The following is a 25,314-nucleotide window of genomic DNA, read 5'->3' as shown; positions in this document are numbered from 1 at the left end:
CTCTTCTTTCCAAGACTTAGCAGTCCAATTTCTTTGTCTCTTGCACCAAGTATAACTTCTTACAATGTTGGCTCATCCTGTCTTATTCATGATTTTAACTGAAAAACTTCTAGTGCTTTTCACCCATTTAATGGAATATTTCTTAATGATGCTTATTATCACATTAAAGAAATTTCCTTTTATTACTCATAAAAAGAATCAGGAATGAGTTCAGTCCTCAACAGATGGGTTCCTTCTCTATGAAGCTGGCTGCTCGTGTCTCTCCATCTGAAGTCAAAAGGAAGGGAGAGAAGGGACCTGGAGAGCACATACTCAGTTTTTTTGTAGATAAGTTCCTGGAGTGGCGAGTATCATCTGTACTCACACCTCAATGACCAAATACTAATCACACATCACACCCAGCTGCAGGGGAGCCTTTTCACTGGACAGCCTATGCCTAGCTAAAACATTAATACTGCAGAAGGAAGAAAGGCCCAATATTGGAGGACAACTAGCTATGTAGTATAATTATATGCCTTATTCCTTTGTTAATGTACTAAAATGTACTAATATATTTTCTAATATTAAATCATCTTCACATTCCTAGGATAAATCCCACTTGGTCATGAAGATTTTTCTACTGTATTATTGGATTCTGTTTGTGAGTACTGTATTTAGGATTTTTGCATCTGTGTTTATTAAAAATATACTTGTTGATGCAAACAGTAATTACACTTTACATTTATATAGTATTTTGCAGTTTTTAAAATAATTTCATACACATTCCTCCTGAGAATAAATGATCAACAAGAGAGGACTATGGTTTTGAAAAAGTAGATGTTAAGTGTACAAATAGAAAATATCTACAAATGGGACAATATAAGTTTGTTTGTTTTTTGTCACCTGAGGACTATAGTTTTGAAAAAGTGGATATTAAGTGTACAAATAGAAAATATCCACAAATGGGACAATATAAGCTTTTTTTTTTTGGTCACCTAAGTTCTAGAGGGCCAACAGTGAGACTGAGATTGAAGTAAAGATTAGTGGAGAGAAAAGAATACAGGAGGTTGAAAAGGGATTTTTGATCGAATGAACCCAGGGAGAGATGCTATCACTCTCCAGGGTCCCAGGGAAGAATGGGATTACAGGCTTTGTGAAATGTCTAGCACTGTACTGGTATTCTAGATATTTTATTAATACAATGTCTAAACAACCTGGTTTGAATTTACAAGTAAAGGCTTTCCTAGTTATTAAACAATATTTGGCTTTGTGAACTTCTGTTTTGATTCCTTATTAATCTGCATATACCAAATTAGATCCTGGCAATGGAGCACTCTCATGGGAAAAGGAAGCACTAAAAATACAGGATGCTCCTCCGCTGTCGTCTGGCAGCCAGGTCATATGTGTCCTGGTTACACATTTTCTCCCTGACTATAGAGCTTTTCCAGAGCACACAATAATTACATAATAGCAACTTCTCACCACTCACAAGTATAAAGTGCCTTTGGGAGGAAAATAGATAGTAGGCTGATATAATTTTGCAAAAAGAGGCACTCTGTGTCACAGTAAATAGAATTGCCCAAATAGCAGGACCTCCTTGTGGGTTTTCCCATACCAAATATGCTATTTGTTAACTTCTTTTCCCTGAGCCTTGGAATGTCATAGATGCATAGTAGCTACTTAAGGCAGCATTGAACTCTCAGATCACTGTGCTGGGCTTGCACCACTCCCCCTAGCCCCACCCATTTTTCTCCTTCTCTGTCTCACACACACCCACAGAAGCAAAGCATATCCTAGTATACTTGGGAGAACCTGCTGGCTTCTCCCTGACACTGTAGCTGCAGATTCCAAAATGAAGCAAAGATCAGGGAATTTGATACTCATATCAGTGCACATGCCTCAGTTGAACAATATAGATCCTGGAGGAGCATTTTGCCCTGGATTTTGTGCATTCATCAGAATAAGATAATTCATCCAAATCCACTTTGCTTTGTGTCTTTTTTTTGGACACCCCAGATACCTAAATTCTTAGTGACTGTTTCTATTAGGATAAATACATATCCCTAGTATTGCTTTTCACCATGCACAATAGGCTAAAGCACACCAGAGTAATCTCCCAAAATCTCATCTGTTTTTACCATGATGAACTCTAGAAATGTATTATGAATACTGAAAATGAATAAGGTTGAAGTTCAGATGAACAGGCCCTCCCCACTGCCATTTGCACTGTTTGTTTTTCTGAGTGGATGTTATATGTCATGAGGGCACAACAGCGGCACAGACAACACAAGTGGTGTAACTAAGCACTGAAGTTTAAAATAAATGCTTTAAGATAGTTAATTATACTTTACCCTACAGGAAGAGAAAATGTTTTCTGAAGTCCCTGAAAATGGATGATGAGTAGTTTAAAGCCTTGTGGAGATCCAAAATTTGGTTGCCTATTTTTAAAATGCTGAACTGGGATTTAAAACAAGCTGTCCAGGTCCAGAAGCCAACTCTGTTAGACTCTAGTTTCTTAAGTATAAGTAATTAATAGGAATATTGTATGGGTGGGGGGCGGATAGTGAAGGAAGATTTAGGCTACCAGATAGTAAATATGTTAAAAGCTATACAACTAAAACAGCCTGTTACAGGTTCAGCAAAAGATAGGTCAACCTCACAACATGAGCAAAAAGTGCAAAATTGACCCAAATATATCTGATAATTTAGGGGAAATAATTGCATCCTAATCTTCCTTCTTTCTGCTTATCAAATTGTAAGAATTCAATAAATATTATTAAATCGCAGATTGCTCAAGATTTAAATGTAAAAAGTAAAGCTGTAAGGTTTTGAGAAGCTATTTTAGATGAGTATTTCTATAATCTTGGGTAGAAAATAGTTTCTAAATAGTTCTAAAGAGTATCGAAACTGGAAGCCATAGAGGAATATATTAGTGAAATCTGACTACTAAAAAATGTAAGTCTGGGCGTGGTGGCTCAGGCTTGATATCCCAGCACTTGGGGAGGCCAAGGCAGGCGGATCACTTGAGGTCAGGAGTTCAAGACGAGCCTGGCCAATATAGCGAAACTCTGTCTCTACTAAAAAGACAAAAATTAGCCAGGCATGATGGCGCATGCCTGTAGTCCCAGCTACTTGGGAGGCTGAGGCCTCTAAGAATTGCTTGAATCTGGGAGGCAGAGGTTGCAGTGAACCAAGATCATGCCACTGCACTCCAGCCTGGGCAACAGAACCAAGACCCTGTCTCAAAAAAAAAAAAAAAAAAAAAAATGTAAAACATGTGCATTTCTGAACATCCAAAGCCTCATAAATAACCCCAAGATCCCGTCCCGAAAAAAAAAAATGTACTTTTAGAGCTTTAAGTAAACATGCCAAAATAATATAAATAAGGGAATAAATGAAATGAAAAATTATTATTCTACCATTACCTCAGTAACTCTAAATAGCTGCAGCAACAGGATGAGCCTCACTAGGCCAGATTAGTCCAATATACAAAGAAGATCATGTTTCTTTAGAGACAAAACCAGCCAGCAGCCTTAATCCCCCGCACAACCTCAGACCATATGCAGCCATTAACCAAAGTAAAAATGAAAAGAAAAGGCGCGTCAAAATTGCCAGTAAATTCTTCACAGTTGAAAATCGAGCCACCAGTTTCAGTTATTCCCAGAAATAACAGCCAAACCCACTCTATGGCTTTATGATTTTACAATTGGATTTGCAAAATTTCAGAAATTTTTTAAATATATAATTGATGTAGCATACACAGACGCTTTAATATGTAGTTTTAAAGTAGTTGTTCAGCCTAAGTGAAACACCATCAAGGAATTTAAGATTGAAAACCTGCACAGAGATCAAGGTCAAAGGAAAGCCGTTAAGTAACATTCTAAGAAACATGCAAAAGCCTGAGCAAATGTAACCTGGTACTTCCATCTAACTGACCTCAACATGTGAATACAGCCAGTGTTAAGCAGCTGTAGTGGAGTTTAATTTTGACCTGAATCTACAACATCCCTGTTGCAAATTTCCTCCCTTTAATCTGTAGTCACTCTAGGTAATGGGATATTTCCATGTGGATGTGAGGCCTCTGTGCCCTAATCATCTTGCATCCTTCTCCCTAGATTTGAATTGGGGTGATTCCTGAGAACATACCCTAATGAAATTAATATAAATATTAATATTAATATTAATACTAATATTTGAATCTGGTATGATATTACTGAAGAACTCCTCGTAGGGGCCCCAGAACTCCTCACCAAGAGGCTTCACTTCACACAGTGTCATGATGTGTAAGGACAATGACCCATATATATAAAAGTGGCCCAAGAAAAAAATGGCACTTTTGCTCCAAGCTGTCTAATAACTGGGGCAGCCGTGGTGGGAGTCTCTAAGAGTGGAAGTGAAACAATCCTGGAATTATCTGTACTGCTTCCATCTTCTCCTTGCTTGGCATGTGCCTTGTGGTTCAATGGAAACATTGCACCATACTTCTCTTTGATTGGTACATGGTTCAGTGGAAACATGCTGTTTCCATTGAATTAGGTAAAATAAGCAGAAAATAGTTCTGGGACCATAATTTCATGTTGGCAAATCATATTAGAGCTTCTTAAGAAAGGTTCTTTTTTGGTTGCTTGAGTACTCACTATAGGAGAAAATTGGCTTGGAAATAATATAGAGAGATCTATAGTTGAATATTCATAATGTTTGTGTGGGGGAGAGAGAGCTCTCAGGTGGCGTAAGACAGGACATTTTACCCTTTTGTCATGGAATGCAAAGTCCCATTCCCTTCCTCAGGGGATCTGTGGAATGCAACATAGAACTGTAAACTGGGCTGGTTGGGAAGGATCCACCTTTACCAGACCTGGGGTCAATGCCTTGGAGAGTTGAAAAGGGCATCGCAAGATTATGACTTCACTGGTACTAAAATCATGAATGCATTTTAGGTTCTTTTTTCACATATAAAACAGCAGCTGAAGAAAGCTAGGTAGCTGAAGAAAGAGAAAATTTGACTTGGTTTCTAACTATTAGGTCTTCTTAGCCCAGCACAGAATTCTCAAAAGTACTGTCCTTATTTGGTTTCATGTTACTGTGTCCACACATATCACTGGGATCCCCCGCATCTTTTCCCCTAACCTTTATTGCCCATTCCTGCCCCTCTCACCACAGGTGTAGAAGACATCGTGGCCATAATGATTCCTGAGCCAAAAGGGAAGGAGATAGTAAGCCTGCTGGAAAGAAACATCACCGTGACGATGTACATCACCATCGGAACCCGGAACTTGCAGAAATATGTGAGCCGCACTTCGGTTGTGTTTGTCTCCATCTCCTTCATTGTCCTGATGATCATTTCCCTCGCATGGCTCGTCTTTTATTACATCCAGAGGTTTCGATATGCAAATGCCAGGGATAGGAACCAGGTGAGTAGCAAAAAGTTAAAAAACTTTTAAAAATTGTTACAAAAATGTTATTAAACATCTTTGAACATGACAGAAAATACCAAGCGAAAACCAAAATATCCCCACTCAAGATAAACACTGTTAACATTTGCTGTATCATTTTTCAGATATTATCCAAATATATCTATTTTGATGTTTTACTATATTTTTGTGTAAAATGGAGGTGATTTGTCCTACATTCCCATTGTTTATGTTTTTGACATTTGTTTATCCACATAATGAGGGGAACAAAAGGAAGTGCTAATAGTGTGAAGATAATTTGGAAAGAGCCAAGATTTCCTCCTTGTGAACAGAAGAAAAAAAAGGAGATAAAAACCAAAAGCTATTTTAAATAGCAATTAAACGTATCATGTATACTCATGGTACAAAATGCAAAAAGTATCACATGGCATATAATGAAAAGTAATTGCCTTCCCATGTGTGTCTCTCAGCTACCCAGTTCCTCTTCCTGGAATATCTTCCAGGGATATTCTATGCACTTATAAACACATATGCCCATATATTTAAAAAACAACAACAACAAATGATAGCACACTTAACTCTGTACCCTTCTCTCTCACTTCTTCTTGCAGATTAATTTACATCAATACATAAGCCAAGCTTCCTTCTCACTTCTAATGACTGCATGACATTCCATTGTCTGTATGTGTCACATCTATTTAACCAGCACCTATTAATGGACATGTTTTCTCTTCTTAAGAGAATATGTACACATGACACTTAGTACATTTGTAAGTATATCTACAAGGTAAAATCCTGGAAGTTTAGTTGCCAGGGCAATGGCATATACATTTTAGACTATGATAGATACTGCCACATTGTCTGCCAAAAAATGTTGAACCAATTTACACTTTAACAAACTCTATATGAAAATTACTGTTTCCCCATATCCTTACCAAAAGAATGTTATAGCTTTTTTGTTGTCGTTAGTGATTTGGTAAGTTAAAAATGGTAACACATTTTTCTTATTACAAGTAACGTTGAACATCTTTTCAAGTACAATAGAAAAAGTGAATATTTTTGGTGAAGTAACTACTTTTATTATTTGACTTCTTTTCAATTGAGTTGTCATTTTCTTATTAATGTGCATAAACTCTTTATTAGTCAAGGAAATTAACCCTTTTTTATAAGATAGGATTCACCTCACCACCCCTCAGCTTGTCATTGTCTTTTATTTTATCCATGGTCTTGCCATGCAGAAATTTTTGGTTTTTACAGAGCTACATTTATTATCTTTTTTTCTTGAGATGGAGTCTCACTCACTGTCACCCAGGCTGGAGTCCAGTGGCACAATATGGGCTCATTGCAACCTTCGCCCCCTGGGTTCAAGAGATTCTCGTGCCTTGGCCTCCCAAGTAGCTAGGATTACAGGCATACACCACCACACCTGGCTAATTTTTGTTTTTTCAGTAGAGGTGGGTTTTCACTATGTTGGCCAGGCTAGTCTCAAACTCCTGACCTCAAGTAATCTTCCCACCTTGGCCTCCCAAAGTGCTGGGATTACAGGCGTAAGCCACTATACCTGGTGTATTAATCTTTTTTAAAAAAATTAATTTTATTGTGTATAGTTGAAGTTTACAGTACGATGTTTGGGGAGTCATACAGACAGTAAAATGGTTAATATAGTAAAGCAAATTAACATATCTATTGTCTCACATAGTTTTTTGATGACAAGAGCATGTAAAATATACTTATTTAACAGAAATTTCTAATACAATACAATTTTTTAGCTGTAGTCATTGTACATTAGATCTCTAGACTTGCTTATCATACATTCTGCTACTTTGTATCCTTTGACCTAAATCTCCCCATTTTCTCTCCACTCCCCCACTCCAGTAACCACTGGCTTATTCCCTGTCTCTGGACATTTGACCTTTCTTAAAAATTATATTCCATATATAGGTGAGATCGGTATTTTTCTTTCTATGTCTGGCTTATTTCACTTAACATGATGTCCTCCAGGCCCATCTATGTTGTGGCAAATGTCAGTGTCTCCCTTGTTGAGAATAAACAATAATAATCCATTGTATGTGTGTATGTATATACATTTTCTTTATCCGTTCGTCCTTCAGTGGACACATGGACACTTAGGTTGCTTCCCTATCTTCGCTATCGTGAATAATGTCACAATTAACATGGGGGTGCAGATATCTTTCCAAGGTGGTGATTTTATCTCCCTTGGATATATACCTAGAAGAGGGATTGGTGAATCTTCAATGGTAGTTCTGTTTTTTATTTCTTTAGGAACCTCTGTACCGTTTTCCCTAATGGCTGTGCCCATCTACATTCCCACCAACAGTGTACTAGGATTCCTTTTTCTCCATACCCTCACCAACACTTGTTAGCTCTTGTTTTCTGGATGATAGACGTGCTAACAGGTGTGAGGTGTGATCTCATAGTGGTTTTAGCATTTCCATTCCATAATAAGATTTTCTATAGACCAAGATTACTGAAAAGCATTCATGTTTTCACCCTCTACTTTTCAAATTTCTTTTTTCTCATTAAATCTTTAATCTGTATGTAACTTATTTCAGTGTAAAGAATGAAGTAGAGAGCCAACATTATTTTTTTTCAGATGGCCTACTATTTTTGTAACTGGCATTTATTGAATAATCTTTCCCCCCCTCATATGCAGTATCCCCATTTAACATATATTAAATACCCATATATACTTGCTTCTATTTCTGTGCTCTCTAAACCGTACCATGAATCTAGGTCTCTATTCATACTCCAGCACCATCTTGTTTTTAGTACTCTAGAATTATAATGTCTCATGGCTGTTCATGCTGTCTTCTTTATTATTGCTCTATTTTTACTCTTTTCATGTTTATTTTTGTATGAATTTAGAATCATTATATGAGTTTTTAAACTTATAGGATAATTTAGGGGAAATTTGTAACTTTATGATGTTTAATCTTCCCATTCAAATATAACAAGTTTTCCCCTTATTCAACTCTTCTTTTTATTCCCAGTAGCATTTTTCAGTATTTATTAATCTTGTACACTTTTCTTCAGTTTAGTTCTAGGTATTTAATCATTATGTTGCTATTATAATTTAAATTCATTTTTTCATATTGGAAACTTTGGATTGTTGTATATTTTGTATATTATTAACAGCCTCATTGTTATAACCCTAACTATAATGATGTATAGTATTTATTATATGCTGCAGGCATGTTCTAAGAGCTCTCTCGCTCTATTTACCTACTTTCACCTTAATAGATAGTAGCCCCATAATAAATAATTTTATTGTCCCCATTTTACAGAGTTGGAAGTAAGCACAGAGAGTTTAAGTAATTTGCCCAAGGTCACACAGCTGGTTAGTAATAGAGCCAGCAATTGAACCAGCAGCAGAACTCCAGAGTCCATGCCCTTAACCACTACTTTGTACTATTTGTGATTATTTATATTAGTGTTGCAGAACTACATTAACAATGCTCACAATCAGGGATAACTTACTGCTTTCAAATGTTAGACATCCTGTTTTTTCTGTTATCTAATTTCATTGGTTGGAATCTCCAGAATAAACTAAAGTAATCATGGTTACAGTGAACATATTTCTCTTCATTGTGTATTTAATGGGAACATCCTCAATTTAATGGGATTATTTTTATCATTTCTTCATTTTATTATTTTCCCGTGTAGTCTTCTAGATTGAGATATATATTTTATCATGTTATAAAATATATAATGTCAGAAGTGTCAACTTAGTTCTGTCTTATTAAGAATTTTTTAATCAAGAATGGATGTTTGATTTTAACAAATGCCTTTCCAATGGCCATAGTCTAAGTTTTCTCTTTAGATCTATTAAAATAAATGGATGATACTAATGGATTTCCATTATGAACCATCCTGAATTTCTGCTATATACTATTCCTCTAATGTGTGTGAGATTATATTTGCTAGTGTTTATTTTTTTGCCTTTATATTCATATATGAAATCTGTTCATGGTTTACATTTTTATTATGTTTAGATAATGATTATACTGTCTTCTAAGAAGAATTTGAAAACTTTTCTCCATTTTCTGTGATCTAGAGCTGTGGCGTCCAACATGGTAGTCACTAGCCATGTGTGGCTATTTAAATTTAAATTAATTGTAATAAAATAAACTTCAAAATTCTGTTCCTCAGTTACTAGCCATATTTCATGTGGCCACCATATGGCAGTGCATGTATAGGGCATTTTTATCACTACAGAAAGTCTTATTGGGTAACACTGCACTTGAGCATTTTAAATAGCACTGGAATTAGCTGATTCTTAAAGTATTGGTAGAAATTTTCTGTAGGTTAATGAGGTCTAAGTTCGTGAATGTTTTAGGAGACATCTCTTCCTTTTCTATTAATTTTATCGCAAATTCTCTGCTTAAATTTTCTGTAGCTTCTGGGACAATGTTTAAAAACATTTTTATTGCTTATATCTGATTCTTAAAATGATACATGCTATTTTAGTAAATTTCACAATCATAGATAAACTCTGAAAAAGACAAGTTACCCACTACCCCACTAAATTGTCAACATGTGAGTATATTACCTTTCAGGTATTTTTAATTCTCTCTCTATATATAGAGTAAATTTTCATTATATGTGTATCTATATATGCAGGAGACACAAACATATCCATGTATGTTTTATGTTCTGCTTTTTATTGAATAGTATGTCCCTCTATCATTAAATAATTTTCAAAAACATGATTTTTATGGCCACATAGTAATGAAGTTCCACTGCTTACCCAAAATGGGAAACTTACTTAATTTCTTCATTCATTGTTTTTCTAAACTAAATGGAATATACCTTTCTCTTACCGTCACAGTGAGGATTAAATGGATTAATGTGTATTACTTTTAAAGCCGCTGAGCCTGGCACTAATCATTCAGTCAGCACTCAATGAATAGTATCCTTTATTATTATCATATAGATTCTTTGATGACTGCTTACAAATTCAATTTTGCCACTTTCATTAAATATTCTGGAATTTAAATGGATAGAATCCCAAACACAAGGCAATGGAAATGAGATGTAGAACTAATATGCTTCAGTTGGTTCATATGGGGCTACATGTGAGAAACTTATATATATATATGTGTATGTGTGTGTGAGATATACATATAACATATATATCATATACTTATATATGAATACATATGAAGAAATATATAGATACACATTTTCATTATATGTGTGTGTATATATATATATATGTCTTATATATGCACATATGCACTGCCATATGGTGGCCACATGAAATGTGGCTAGTAACTGAGGAACAGAATTTTAAAGTTTATTTTATTAAAATTAACTTAAATTTAAATAGCCACACATAGGTAGTGACCGCAGCTCTAGATTGAAGAAAATGGAGAAAAGTTTGCAAACTCCTCTTAGAAAACAGTATAATCATTATCTAAACACAATAAAAGTGTAAACTATATGTTTCTTCATATGTATTCATATATACGTGTGTGTGTGTGTGTGTGTGTGCACGTGCGTGCCTGTAGAGAGAGTGAGAGAGTAGAGAGAGAAAGATGTTAATCAGACGATGATATTAGAAATGGCATCCCTGTATTTTTGGGCCTGTGATAATTCAAGCAATTATTAGGCAGTAGAGATACGGATGAAATATTAAGCTTGAATTAGTTGAGTAATGACTTCAATCATTATGTTACTTTGTGCAGGTAGATTTAGCTTGCATGTTTATCTAGACACATGCATACTATGAGGTATCTGAAAAACAAATTGAAAGGTAATGGTATGAAAGTGGTTCATGGGGTTCAAATTTTTATTCTCCTCCCATTTTGTTAACTTTCCTTGAATTGTAGGATGCTACCATAGGGTCACTCAGTGAATTGTGATCATGTTAAAAGTTAACACTCCTTCCTGATCAAATGGACACTATAGCCCTTTGATGGATGGAATAACATATAATTTCCCTTAGAAAAATATTTCTCCTTTAATGGTCAGTATTCCACTCCATTCAACAGAAAGTTATAGCTGTACAGGCCATAGCTATAATAAACATCAGGTTAACTTAAACCATTTATTTTTATTAAAGCATTATTGTCCTTCAGAAAGAGTGACTTTCAGGTTAGATGAAGGCTCACAGCCTGAAATGGAACATCAAAGGCATTTATTTTACATTGTCAAAGTATCCAACCATTCAGGTGTATGAAAGAGAGACTGACCTTGAATTAGCCAGATGAGCACCTCAGTCTCTGCTTGGCTTTGTGCAGATCACAATTAAAAGAAAGTCACCAGCATCTTACATAATCATGGCCATTTTCATGTCACATGTACCTGGAGAAGATCATTTCAATTCAGTTTCCCATGAAGTAATATTTGCTAAATGTTCTTCACATTATAAGCCTCCCAGCAAGGTCTTTTAGATGGTAACATGGAGAATGAGGGCTACAACTAAAAATGGAGAGGAAGATTTGGCTGGTGTGCCATGTTTCCTAAAGATTTAACCAAGTTAAATCTGGTATAGGGTAATAGCTAAAGATACCAACTTTGGAGTCACATGGGTCTCAATTCAAATCTTTGCTCTGATAATTCCTAGTGGTGTGACTTTGCACAAGTTACTTCACCTTTCTATGCCCAGGCTTCCCCACATGTAAAGCCAGCCCCGTAGGCTTGATGTGAGGATTGAATGAGAAAATATGCGTGACATATTATTAGAGGGTTGCTAAATGGGTCACGTTTAGTGGATAAAGCAATTCTTGGAAAATATATTCCCCACCTTCCCCCCACACCTGCACAGATAGTAAATAGCTCAATTCTTACATACCTCACATATAGTTTAGTCTACATATGGCCTTTTTAGCTCTATTGACACACTTTGAAACAAAATGGAATCTTCCATCTTTACTCAAGAGTCAGGGAAAAGCTCTCTGAACCCTATCCTTTGGGGTTTTATTGAGGTTTCATCATGTAGGCATGATTGATTAAATTATTGGCCATTGTTGATCAACTCAGCCTTCGGCCCCTCTTCCCTCCCTAGAGGCCAGGGGTAGGAGTGAGGGAATCTGAAAATTCCAACCCTCTGAGATACTCTAATACGGCCTCACCTCTACCCCAGCCTCCCTCCCACAATCATATCATTTTATGTTAGTTCCTTTCCTTCCCAATTCTTACCACTATCTGAAATTTTTCTCTCCTTGCCTTACACCTTGCCTTCCCAGTGCACAGTGACACTCTGAGGGAGTTGAAACAAGGAGGCTGATTTGCAGAGACCAAGGACAGCCTCACACGCCATGTGGAGCCATTGCTTCCTTATTCGAGGTTAACTGTTCCACAGCCACCCTCTTCACTCACGGTGCTTGTTTTTCCTGGTAGCCCTATCATCTTTTCTTGAGACCATTTTCCTTTGGAGATCTTGATCTGTCAGATGGCCTATATGTGCCTGAGTCCAGTGACTAATTGTTTCAAGCTCTCTCTGCACAGAGCTCAGGGAGGTGAATGGACTCCTCATTCCCATTCAAGCCCTGTGACACTTAGCGTGTGGATTAGGATGCGGCTTTACTCAGAGCACACACAGCACATTTAGGGAGCCAATTTCCTAATGTCATATTCCAGCCCAGTGGAATCTTATCTCTAACCAAGCCCACAATACTCTTTAACATAATCAGACATAAATGTCACACCCCCAGGCAGCTAGATGGGGGTCAAGGTTGGGGTTTTAGGAGGTGGGACCACATAAAAGTGAGTAGGATTTATATCTAACAATGGTTTTGGTGCAAAGTAGAATCAGAGTCTTAAGCAGGCCAGGGTTATAAGGCAAGAGGATAACCCAGGGTATTAAATACATAGGACCACGTGGAGTTAGGAGCCAGATTTATCATAAAAATGGGAACAGTAGTCGAGCAAGGCAGGCCAGGTTGGGAGAGGAAGCTGAGGGAATGGTTTTCAGGTGAAGGAAACCTTTTATATCAGACTCTTCACCTGTTAAAAGAGCAGGGCACTGGTAGAAGCCCTGATGGCATGGAAAGAGAAGTTGCAAACCACAACCCACTTGTCAAAGAAAGAAAGGCCCTATAATGATTAGAAAAAATATTTTACTGTCCATTTAACACATGTCATGATGACTTTTAAATACCATGACAGACCTCTCTCTCCTCACCAGCCCTGATCATGCCCCTGGATGAGTACTTTAAGAAAATAGCCCATCGATGCCACCAGTGTGTGGACTTCTACACCATGTAGCCTGGACACCTCTCAACTCAGCCCTGAGAACCCATGTACCAGAGGGTTGCAGAGAGAAAACCACAGTCATGCGAACTGGGAGGCAGAAGACACCTGGCTGTCATTTCACTGAAGTATTTGAGAATGCTGATTGCCTGATCCTAGAATTATAGTTTTTAGAAGTTAAAGGAACAGTTGATAGAATGAATTTGGGAGAGAGAAATATAAAGTGATTTTCTTTTCAAGGGCATGCAGCCAGATTGATGATTTCAAGTCAAAGTGTTTTCCACCAGACGAAGCCACCTCAATGGCATTGAGGTGCAGAGACCTAACCCATGGGGCAGGTTGCCAGTCTTTGCCTCAGTCATAGCCATAAAATGAGCAACTCCTGACCATTCAACACTGAGTGCTGGCCCTTTCTGGCTTTAGAAGCAAGGCTGTCATGTTAAGTCCTTCCTAATAAAGTTATCCCTCAGCATCCATGAGGAATTGGTCCAGCACCCACCTCCTACCCATGGATACCAAAATCCACAGTCCCTTATATGAAATGGCATATTATTTGCATGTAACACATCCTCCCATATACTTTAAATCATCTCTTGTTTACTTATAGTATCTAATTACTTCCAGTACCTAATGTAAACACTATGTAAATAGTGGTTATGCTGTGCTTTTTATCTGTATTATTTTTGTTGTATTGTTATCTTTTGTTTTTTCCCCCAAATGTGTTTAATCCATTATTGGTTGAATCTGCCATACAGAAAGCTGACTGTGTCTAGTTTAAGATTCCTCACCTTAAGGGGCTTCCCAGAGAATGCTAAGGATTCATCTCCATTCTGCCTATCTAATGACGTACCATCTTGTGACCTCTTCTTGACCTTTGAGTTGGGAGGCCAGATTCATGACAGACTCCTGATACTGAATACCAGTGTGCACTATGGACAGTTCTCCTGTCCCCACCAGAAGGCCAAGTATCCCCTCATTCCCTAGAGGTGCCACTCCTGCTGCCATTCACTGATTCTTACCATACTTACGAAAACCCTGCAGGATGACAAGGCAAACAGCAAGTGGTGTTCCTGCCATGGCCATGGCAGGTATCCCTGTCTTCTGTGATGTCTTGGAATATTGTCTCACTATCTGCTAGGACATCTCATCTCAGACACAAGGACTGGGTCTGTGACTTGAAAAACACACAACTCCCAATAGATGGTAGCTTATTCAAATATGGACAGATCAGATAAACTAAGTAGGGATCTTTTTTGGTTTTCATAAACAATATTGCCTTTGAGGCTAATCCAGGGAAACCAGATCTGTTTTGATTTGCTTTGTTTTTATTTGAGGCCTGGTAATGACATTCAGCAAAGTTTTCCTGAAAGATTTCTCTCTCCCTGAGAATAACTTTTCCTAATATTTACATGTACATGGTCCATGTGCCTTTGATTTCTTTTGCATGCGTTGCATATTGATATTTAAACTATGTTGGAATAAAAGAAGTAATGAAATTTAAAATAAACATGAACTTCACAAAGAGAAACAGAAAGGAAAGGAGTTTGCCAAGTCTCAGCCACCAAGGGAGAGTCCAGGCAGAGATGCTTCTGTCTCCTAAAGAGTGAAGACTAAAATTGTCCCTGAAACTGCTCTAGAAGAAAGTACAAAGCCCTCAGGGTAACAGAAAGGCAAAAGCACATGTCATATCCATGCAGTCTTCAGTGAGGTAATTAGCCCTTGATTTGCTTTTTTTAGATTATTCAGGTCTCAAAGCACATTGTCTCCCTATTCTTTTGTGCATGGATGAAAATCATGAGCTGGTAAAGCTAGAGATGACATTACTTTACATACCTTATGTTATTAATAAGGGGACAGAAGGCCACAATGTTTAAGTGACTTGGCCAAAGTCACACAGTTAGCTAGTGACAAAAATAGGACAAAGAACTGGGTCTTCTAACTTTGAAGCCATTATTTTCTGCTCTACAACACCTCCAACAACAACAACAACAAACCCTAATGTTTCTACCTCACATTGTGTGTTCACAAACAGATTTATGGCACCACTCTATGAGGTCATCACAGCTATCAAAATAGTCAAATTATTTTATCCATTTTTCTAGATTTGAGGAGTGGTGATCCAAACCATGGAAATTTATTGAACTGGCTGTGCTATGACTTCTATCATATCAAACAGCCCTGGAAGGATTATTATTATGTATTAGAGTGCATGAAGAAAATGTTTGAGTCACTCATGACCATGTGAGGTTTTAGACAACTAGGACCAACTCTGTTTACTTTGACAGTGGCCTCCCTTCACCTAGAACTTAAGAACACTTAGTTATCTTTCCACTTGGTGATGATGACAATGAACATGATCATAAAATACAGCTGTTAGGGAAAAAAAACAAATATGATACAGAATTATCCAATGAAATGGGATAGGAAGAAAATAAACTCAGTTTTGATGCTATGTTTTGGAATCTTATGTTCCAAATTTTTTTTATCACTTTCACTGCATTTCTATTTATAACACAGAACAGAGGAAGAGGAAAATTTCTTATTTTTCTCAGTTTCTTAAATATTTAGATTACTAATTTATGTGTCTCGGGTTGAACTGGAGTCTGTTGCTTACCATTCTTGTTAGAATTTATGTAGGACTTTATTCTTTTAATACATGGCTCTGTATTTATTTTCCATAACACAGTTTATCTTCACTATTGTCAAGAAACCAATAACCTTGGTAAATATATTCATATCTGTTTAGATCAAATGGATAAACCTAATTATTACGATGGCCTAACACCTAACAAGCTTTAGTAAGAAGCATGATTTTGGCCAGGCATGGATAGCTCATGCCAGTAATTCCAGCACTTTGGAAGGCCGAGGCAGGCAGATCACTTGAGGTCAGGAGTTCAAGACCTACATGGTGAAACCCCATCTCTACAAAAAATACAAAAATTACCTGGGTGTAGTGGCACACACCTGTAGTCCCAGCTACTCAGGAGGCTGAGGCATGAGAATCACTTGAACCCGAGAAGCAGAGGCAGCAGTGAGCCAAGATTCACGCCATTGCACTCCAGCCTGGGTGACAGAGCACAACTCTGTCTCAAAAATAATAATAAGAAGAAGAAGCATGATTTGGGTCTGGTTAGATTAGAAAGAATCCATAGGAGCACCCTAGAGAAAAGAGTGGAATCCCTACCTGAAACAAAAGACTGACTCAAACCTGAGGTAGTTCCTCAATCCACCTGAAGTGGTCCCTGAATCTTCCATTAGCCTTTCTGAGAATGGCAAAGGAAAGAGTCTGTTTTGTAATAGACTTCCGGTTCCAATCCCTAGATTCTCTATTCAGGTTGGGTACAAGACTCAGTTTGAGCAGGGCCTGTAGTTTTCCTTCCCTCTTCATACTGGGTGCAATCAAAAACCCAAAGACAGAAGAGATCAATTACAAAAGCAACAGTAAGTAGCCTTATTTGGGCCATTTCATTAAGAATGTTTATGTTTTTACTTATCTTTTTAATTTGCATTTGGAAATCCAATAAAACTAGTTTGAAAATTATTGAAAGTGAGATTTTTTTTAATGTTGAAAACTTTTTTTTAAATATTGAGAGTGGTACTTTTTTTCTTTGTGTAATTTTTTTAATGGGGTCTTCTCTGCATGTGTATAATTTTCATGTCACTTAGGAATAGGCATGCATATACTGATAATACTTGTTTACATGCATATGGAAATTGCATTTTTTCAAAACTTTGTGTTGCTTTTTCCCTAATTTTGTTAATCCAGAACTCTTACAGAAAAAAAAAAATCTTTTATTACATGGTCCCATATCATCATATACATCTCAGAAGCTGATTTTCCTTCCCCAGGTATCTGGACCATCTGTTCTGCCCTTGCCAGGGAAGACTTTGATATCCTTTATCCACCGCTGCCAAAATGCTATGTTTTTCCTCAAAAGAGGAGAAAATATGTGTATCATTTATCAATAACATGCAGAATGAGGCTTGACTCAAGGAATGTCACAGGAAAGGGAATGGAAGAGAATACCATTATACCATTTTTTAGAATGATTAAGGAAAATACGTCTTCCTACCTTTGTGAATCATTTGATTTCTCAGAGCTTCTAGGAGGAAGGCCTCATAGACTTGATGTTGAAGATGACTTTATTACAGTCATGCACTGCATAACTACGTTTTGGTCGAAAATGGACCACACATATGACAGTAGTCCAATAAGATTATATTATCCTGTTTTTACTGTATCTGTTCTATGTTTAGATACACAGATCCTTACCATTGTGTTACAGCTGCCTACAGTATTCAGTACATGCTGTACAGGTTTCTAGCCTAGGAGCAATAGGCTATACCATAGAGCCTACATGTATAGTCGGCAGTATCATCTAGGATTGTGTGAGTAATCTTCCATGATTTCACACAGTGACAAAATCGCCTAACAATGGATTTCTCAGAATGTATCCCTGTCATTAAGCCATACATGACTGTACTTTCTCTTTTACTCTCTTTCCCTTAATCTATTAATTCTGCTAATTTGGGAAGCCCATCTCCTAAATGACTTAATCCTCTGCTGAACTTCTTTAACCTCTCTAGGGCCCAGTCATACAAATGCCAGTAATGGAATTCAACTTTCTAATTCCCTAGCCATTAACTTTACTGTTAGCCAAAATCCCTGTCACCTTAACGTCAGCTTGCTTTACGTTTCCTCAATGGACCTGCCATTTTTAAAAAATAAAGGCAGCCTGCATTATTTTAAAAGGGCATGGAGAGGGTTTTTTCTCTAGAAGAGACTGAGGGGATGTTTTCAAAAGCTGTCTATTTTTATTCAGATGTAGCCAACTGTTAAGTTAAATACACAGCCAAAGTTTAATGCAGTCTTCGAACTTCCCCTACATGCCCACATTTAAGAAGGGCATATTTCATTTGCTAAAAAATTATTTTAAAAGAAATTGAATTTTGAAAACATTATTTCTAGTTCACCTGCTTTTTAAAAATGTTGGCTCCCTGGTTGGGTGCGGTGGCTCATGCCTGTAATCCCAGCACTTTGGGAGGCTGAGGTGGACAGTTCATGAGGTCAGGAGCTCAAGACCAGCCTGGCCAATGTAGTGAAACCCATCTCTACTAAAAATACAAAAAAATCAGCCAGGTGTGGTGGCGGGCACCTGTAATCCCAGCTACTTGGGAGGCTGAGGCAAGGGGAATCACTTGAACCTGGGAGGCAGAGGTTGCAGTGAGCTGAGATCACACCACTGCACTCCAGCCTGGGTGACAATACGAGACTCCATCTCAAAAGAAAAAAAAAATTATTTCCCTTTGAGTATAATCTATGACCATTGTATGAACATATATTTTTCTACTTAATTACTCTGCTTAGTCTTCAAAAAAAAATTTTTAAGTGATTGAATTAGGTGCAATATTATATAATGCCAGTTAAACACAATTGCAAAAATATCTGAGTTCTTGGCTGAAAAAGAAAAACAGTATTTGTTTCTTTGGGATTCAGATTCTTATTCTAAATACAATATTCTACAGGCCTATGGCATTTACTCCCAATAACTAGTAGCCCTTTCTCAATACCTTTCAATCCTTGCCCCGGGGTCCTTCAATGGAGAGCAGCTGTCAGTTGATAATGGCTGGGTTTGCCAAGCCAGGACCACAAGTTTGCTTACCTTACAACATGTATCACTTATAGTTTGTCCCTAAATATTCCCGTTAACTGGCTAAATTTCTCAGATTGTTTTCCGTGCAAAAAACAACAACAACAACAAAAAACCACTCTTGGCTTAAGATTTTATTAACTCATTATTTAGAGTTTTTACTAGATTATAAATTAAACTGCAGTTGATAGGAGTGTGTGTGTGTGTGTGTGTACGTGTGTGTATGCGCACACGTGTGTTTTCGTTACCATTTTTTTAAACCCAAAGCTATACTTGGCACAGAATAAGAGATCAAAATATGTATGTTGAATGATTGACTGCCTGTTATTGAAGGCAGCTTTATTCTATTAATATATGCTGGGGATGTAGGGGACAATGTGAAGCAAAAAATAAGCACAGGCCTGCCCTCAGGGAGCATATCTGAAGGCAATCTAACAGGAATTGATCATAAAAACAAATTTCAAATTTCAAATGTGACAGTGCAGAGGTACAAAGTGCTATCAGGGTCTAGATGAGAGGGATCTTGTTGGATACATCTAGGAAGGGCTCCTTGAAGAAATGATTTGAGCTGAAGTCAAAGGATGAACAGATAATAACCAGAAGAAGAGGAGAGGAAAGTTCCATCATTTTTAGTTCACCTCAGTTCAGTTCTTTTTCTCTCACTCTTCTGTTTTTCCTTGGTATTTATCACTAAAGACTCTTCCTATTTTTGCCTGCTGCCTTAGTTTGCTAGCTACTCATGGACTTCTGCATAATCTCAAGGGCATAGGTCTCCTTTTAGGAAACAGCCAAAACTTAACGCTTCTGATAAAAATGTCAACATTATTTTAGATACGAAGGACAAACTATCAAAGAGAAAAATGAATTAACAAGGAAAATATCTCCTTTTCTGCTAATTACTTTAACTGCTGTGTACTTAGAGAAGTGCCACGTGGTAAATACTTAGTGATTCTGATTGGCTGGATGGTTGGTTGACTGGTTAGCTGGCTAGCCAGATGTTGGATGAATGGCTTACTGACTGGCCAGATGTTAGATGGTTGGCTGACTGGCTGATTGGTTGACTGGGTGGCTTGGCAAATAAAGGTGAGGGTGGTAGATGAGCTTTGATTTTAAAGTCAAACTTAATTTTATTCAGATTCTGACTTACCTTTCACTAACTCTATGATATTGGACAATTTACTTAAGCTCTGTAAGCCTCAGTTAATTCTATTAAATAGTGCTTTTCTCAGTTATTATAATATCAAAGGTGATAATGCATATATAGCTTTAAGCATGGCACCTAGGATATATTAACTGTTCACTAATATGTGTTCACTATTTTAAAGAAAAGCAAGAAGCTTGAGTGCTTTTTCCAAAAGGAACAAAATTAGTGAAAGCAAATGATTAGCCTGTGTTTAAATCTTAACTCTCTTAATCTTAGTCCTTCTAATGTTTTACTACAACAGATACACATCTATTGCAGACCAGAAATAGATATACCTAAGAAGAAGATAAAACATGTAGAAAACTCACATGCAATTTTTTTGCTTGACAGATTAAAATTTAATTTACTCACCACCCTATCCTTCTCCCAGTTTTCCTCATCACCCTCTGATTGCATTATTGCAGGGCTCATTAGGATGGTAATTTTCTCTACCAAAAATGGGGAGAGAATGATATATTATTTCTTGACATGGATCATGGTGGTTACTCCGGTGTTTGCTTTATAATTATCTGCTAAACTGAACATTATGTTTTATGTATTTTTCTATATGCACACTCACACTTAAACATGCATAAAGGAGGTAAAATTGCCATGTGAGAATGTGATGGAATAGGATAGAACAGACCAAATTTAAACCAACGTTATGCCTTTATGAGCAGATTGAAAAGAATATCCAAGCAATGAATCCTGATTGTCAAAAAGAGGAGATGACACTTATTCCAGCTACTCCTGATTGGCTATCTCTGTGTCACAAATTGAGTGGCTAGAGTGGCAAATTACTAAACTCCTTTTTTTTTTGTGGGGGTAGTGTATGCACATATAACCTGCGCTGTAGAACTGTAGGGCAGGATCTATGTCACATGCCACTTGCTTAACATTAGGCATGAAGAACTTCTCTCTATGGCAGAAGTCTTTTATAGACCTCAACTGGTAGCGCCCCCTTGCACAAATGCCACTGCCCTGTCTTTTCTAGTCATCATTGTTAGCATTCATACCACATGTGCATGATTTCAGAGCTAGCTGCCCTGGTGTATTAAATGACATCAGAAATGAAGTCAAGAATTACAGATCTTTATTATTAACAAGCACGTTTTGGTTTTTCAGCGCCGACTGGGGGATGCAGCAAAGAAAGCCATCAGCAAACTCCAGATCAGGACCATCAAGAAGGGTGACAAGGTAATAGCCTCTTTTCTTTTTGGTGAGGAGCTATTCAAAGAAGCTTCTAACTTTTCTTATAGCCATGGTGGAAGAGAGAAAAGGATGGGAAAGGGAAATATATGCTAACAGTTGTCCTATCAGTATCTGTTATTATACTCTTCTTAATTAAACACAAAGTTTCTTATAATATGCATATGCTATGATAATAAAATAGTTGTATAGAAAATATGAGAAACTGATAAGTAAGTCTATAAAAAATAGATGAAGCCAGAATGAAATTAGTACACCAATGGATTACCTAAAATTTGTAATAGAAATGGGTCTCAAATTTAAGTTGGGGCTTTCTAGCAGCCAGTGGAAAGGAAACAATATTCAAGTAATATTAATGAGTTTATTCCAGTGTCCCACCAGATAAAATCAAAATGGTTGTTTCTGATGTTATGACCTGAGAAAGTTTTTTCATGAATCTTTGCAAGCAAGACAGCTTTATGTGCTGAGCTATGTTCTCCACTTAAGTCTACAGTATAAATGCAGGAAGTATATTCAATCCCTCTGAAATCCAGTATTCAGAACCCCAAGGTTGATAGGTAGTGTGGCTCATGCCTGTAATCCCAGCACTTTGGGAGGCCAAGGTAGGTAGATCACTTGAGGCCAGGGAGTTCAAGACCAGCCTGGGCAATGTAGCAAGACCCTGTCTCTATAAAAAAAAATTTTTTTAAATCAAAACACAGCGCCCCGAATTCATTTCAGTAGTCTCCTTCACTGTAGAATGATGTCATAAAGCCGAAAGCAATAGTATATCTTGAGGAGGGAAAACAAAGCAGTCTTGCCCAGATTTATGGGTTTCTAAGGGTCTTCCTTATTCCCTAGGTCAAGTTAGAGCAATGGATTACAATACATGGGTTTGGAACTCCTTGGGGCAATGTAAGGGATTTACAATTCCATGTATAAGCAGGTATTGTCTCTAATCTGAATAATTGATTTATCTCACAAATTATGTGCTATTATTTTTCAAGTATGTAAAAACGCCATTGGGCTTATAAGATAAAATTTATTTAAAGGTATTACTAAATTTAAAGGACATTTTGGTCAGTATATTATTTTCCTTCAATCAGAGAATAATAAAAGTACAAGGACTATTACATAAGCACTATGTTATGAGGCGTTAAAAGAGGTATATATACTTGAAAAAAATTCGAACTACCATTTTGTGTTAATATTTATTTTATACACTGGATTCCAGAAGAATGGATAGATTAAATATTATTCAGATGATTCACCACAAATATTATTTCTCATCCTGAAAATTTTGATATGTTGCCTCTAATTATAATTAATAGCATTGTTAGTAATGGTACTTTAGAAAATGGTTTTCCTTACAAAAGCACTTGCAGTGGAACCTAGAAACAAAAAGTAGAGGTTGGAAGGAATGGAAACTAGTCCAATTAATGGTACATTTGATTTAAAAACTGGCACCAGCACTGCGGAAAGCTTTGCTCCAGGCAAGCTCTCCTTGAATTTTGGCTTGGATATTTACACAAGAGATGAAGCTAAGAAAATTGGCTCATCTGTTCTTCCTCTGTTGCAGGAAACAGAGTCCGATTTTGACAACTGTGCAGTTTGTATTGAAGGGTACAAGCCCAATGACGTTGTCCGGATCCTGCCCTGCCGGTGAGTCACTAGGCTGCCTGCTTTTGATTGGGTTGTGTGTGTGGAGCATGCCCACGTGGCCTCCCTGGCCCAGACCTGCTGGGCATAGTGCTGCCAGGTCAGTCTGCCTCAGTGTTCCCATGTTTCCATTGCAGACAACCCAGACATTCTTGTTTTTGTATAACCTTTGTCCTTGAAAACACTGTATCATGAAATATTTTTCTGATCCCCTATCCCCTTTGCATCAAAGGAAGTATACTGCTATGAACTAGGACTTCATGGGACAGAATTTGATGATGTGGCCACCAAGTACAAGTTTTCTTGAACAACAGATCTATGATGTTCAGAATCAATTATGGCTTTTACCAGTACTATTTTAATTAAAATAATAAACCCTGAAAAATATTTTGTGAATGATCATGAATAGTGTGGTAATTAGAATATGGTCAGAAGTAAGTAGGAAGCCAAGGACAGATCCCATGCCCTTTCATTTTTTTTTTTTAAACTAACAGAAAGAGAATGTGACACTCAAATTCCCTCAAAATTCTTGCATCTAGGGAAGGATGCCAGGCATGTATAGTTGGGGAAGTTCCCCAGGTGATTCTTATATAACCCTATTCCCTCTCCCTAATTGAAAATTCACGGAGAAGTTGTCTGAATTCTTTTTAAATTGTTAAAATTAAATAAATTTAAATACTTTAATGAAATCAAATCTTTTTAAAGTCATGTAAAATCCATCCTCCTTCATTGACAACTATTTTTAGTGTTTTTTGCATCTGTGTAAATGTCCCAAAAATAAAAATGAAATTATGCCTTGTTGGGAGATTCTTCATTTAGAAAGATTGGCTTTCAATATTCTTAGATACTTTAGCCAGGCATGGTGGCTCACACCTGTAATCCTAATGCTTTGGGAGTCCAAGACAGGAGGATCGCTTGAGACCAAGATTTCAAGAACAGCCTGGGCAATATAGCAAGACTCTGTCTCTACAAAAAAAAAATTAAAAATTAGCTGAACATGTTGGTGCTCAGGACATGGTGGCACTCGCCTGTAATCGTGGCTACTCAGGAGGATGAGCTGGGAGGATCCCTTGAGCCCAGGAGTTCAAGGTTATACTGAGCAATGATCATGCCACTACACTCCAGTGATCACACCACCGCACTGGGCGACAGCGAGACCCTGTCTCAAAAAAAAAAGAAAAAAAATTCTTAGAGACTTTAAAAGTAAAGTAGGAAAACATATACCACAAAGATATGAGACAATTCACATATTCATGAAATAATGTAAATTTAAGGACTGTTTACTAGAACTACAAAAGAAACAAAAATTACTTTAGAGGAATGGCTTAATAATCCCAAAATGACAAAGAGGTGACCAAAAAAGAAGTGACAGGATACTAAAATTGATGCGTAAACTCCCAAGGGAAACAGACCTTGGTTGAAATGTCCACAGGCAAATTGATCATTAGGAAAACAGGCATTAGGGAAGTACATCCTGGTGGCCCCAGCCAAAGCCGTCAATTGTGATTCACTTTCCGTTAGTTTGTAGACACCTATATCTAAGACAAAATCATAAATAGAGATAACTGAAGATTTGGTAGTTTCCTTCATATGAGGATTCGCTATGTAAGTTCTTTCTAGTTATTACATACACTTAGTGTTTACTCAGTGATTTCCAGAAACACAGGCAGACAAATGCAGTATGTGAACTACAGAACGCCTCTTGGAGCAACATCTTTTATCTCTGCAGTATTTTATTAAAGGTTTTATAAAGCCTCTTAGATGTAAGCAAAGTGCTTTCCTTTATTTTTTTCTTGAAGATTATTTAGAGCCCTATGCGATTACTACTAATAAAAAAAATTCAGAGCCAATTAAAATTAAATATCTACATTTTTCTGAAAAATCCAAAGACATTTACAAATGTAAATTAAGAAAATCTGTTTTAAAAATTATATACATAGCATTACTTTAGCTCTACAATTGATACAGTATAAAATAGTTTATTTACTTAATGCTCTGTCATGAATAAATTTCATGTTACTACACA

At 37.0% G+C, this 25,314-nt stretch overlaps 1 protein-coding gene across 4 annotated transcripts in view; it reads left to right on the top strand.

The window, feature by feature from the left end:
• RNF150 (ring finger protein 150) overlaps nt 1–25,314 on the top strand; it is a 263,839-nt gene that overhangs the window by 157,503 nt on the left and 81,022 nt on the right. For all 4 annotated transcript variants that reach the window (XR_010126146.1, XM_054485192.2, XM_054485193.2 and 1 more), the window contains exons 2-4: nt 5,140–5,390; nt 21,567–21,638; nt 23,209–23,291. Coding sequence is in view for 3 of the 4 variants with exons in the window: in XM_054485192.2 (XP_054341167.1) it covers nt 5,140–5,390; nt 21,567–21,638; nt 23,209–23,291 (406 nt within the window). In the remaining variant the exon portion in view is untranslated. The remainder of the gene's footprint in view (nt 1–5,139; nt 5,391–21,566; nt 21,639–23,208; nt 23,292–25,314) is intronic.

This window comes from Pongo pygmaeus, chromosome 3 (assembly GCF_028885625.2).
Source record: "Pongo pygmaeus isolate AG05252 chromosome 3, NHGRI_mPonPyg2-v2.0_pri, whole genome shotgun sequence".
NCBI lineage: Eukaryota > Metazoa > Chordata > Mammalia > Primates > Hominidae > Pongo > Pongo pygmaeus.
This window is presented reverse-complemented; position numbering and strand designations above follow the sequence as displayed.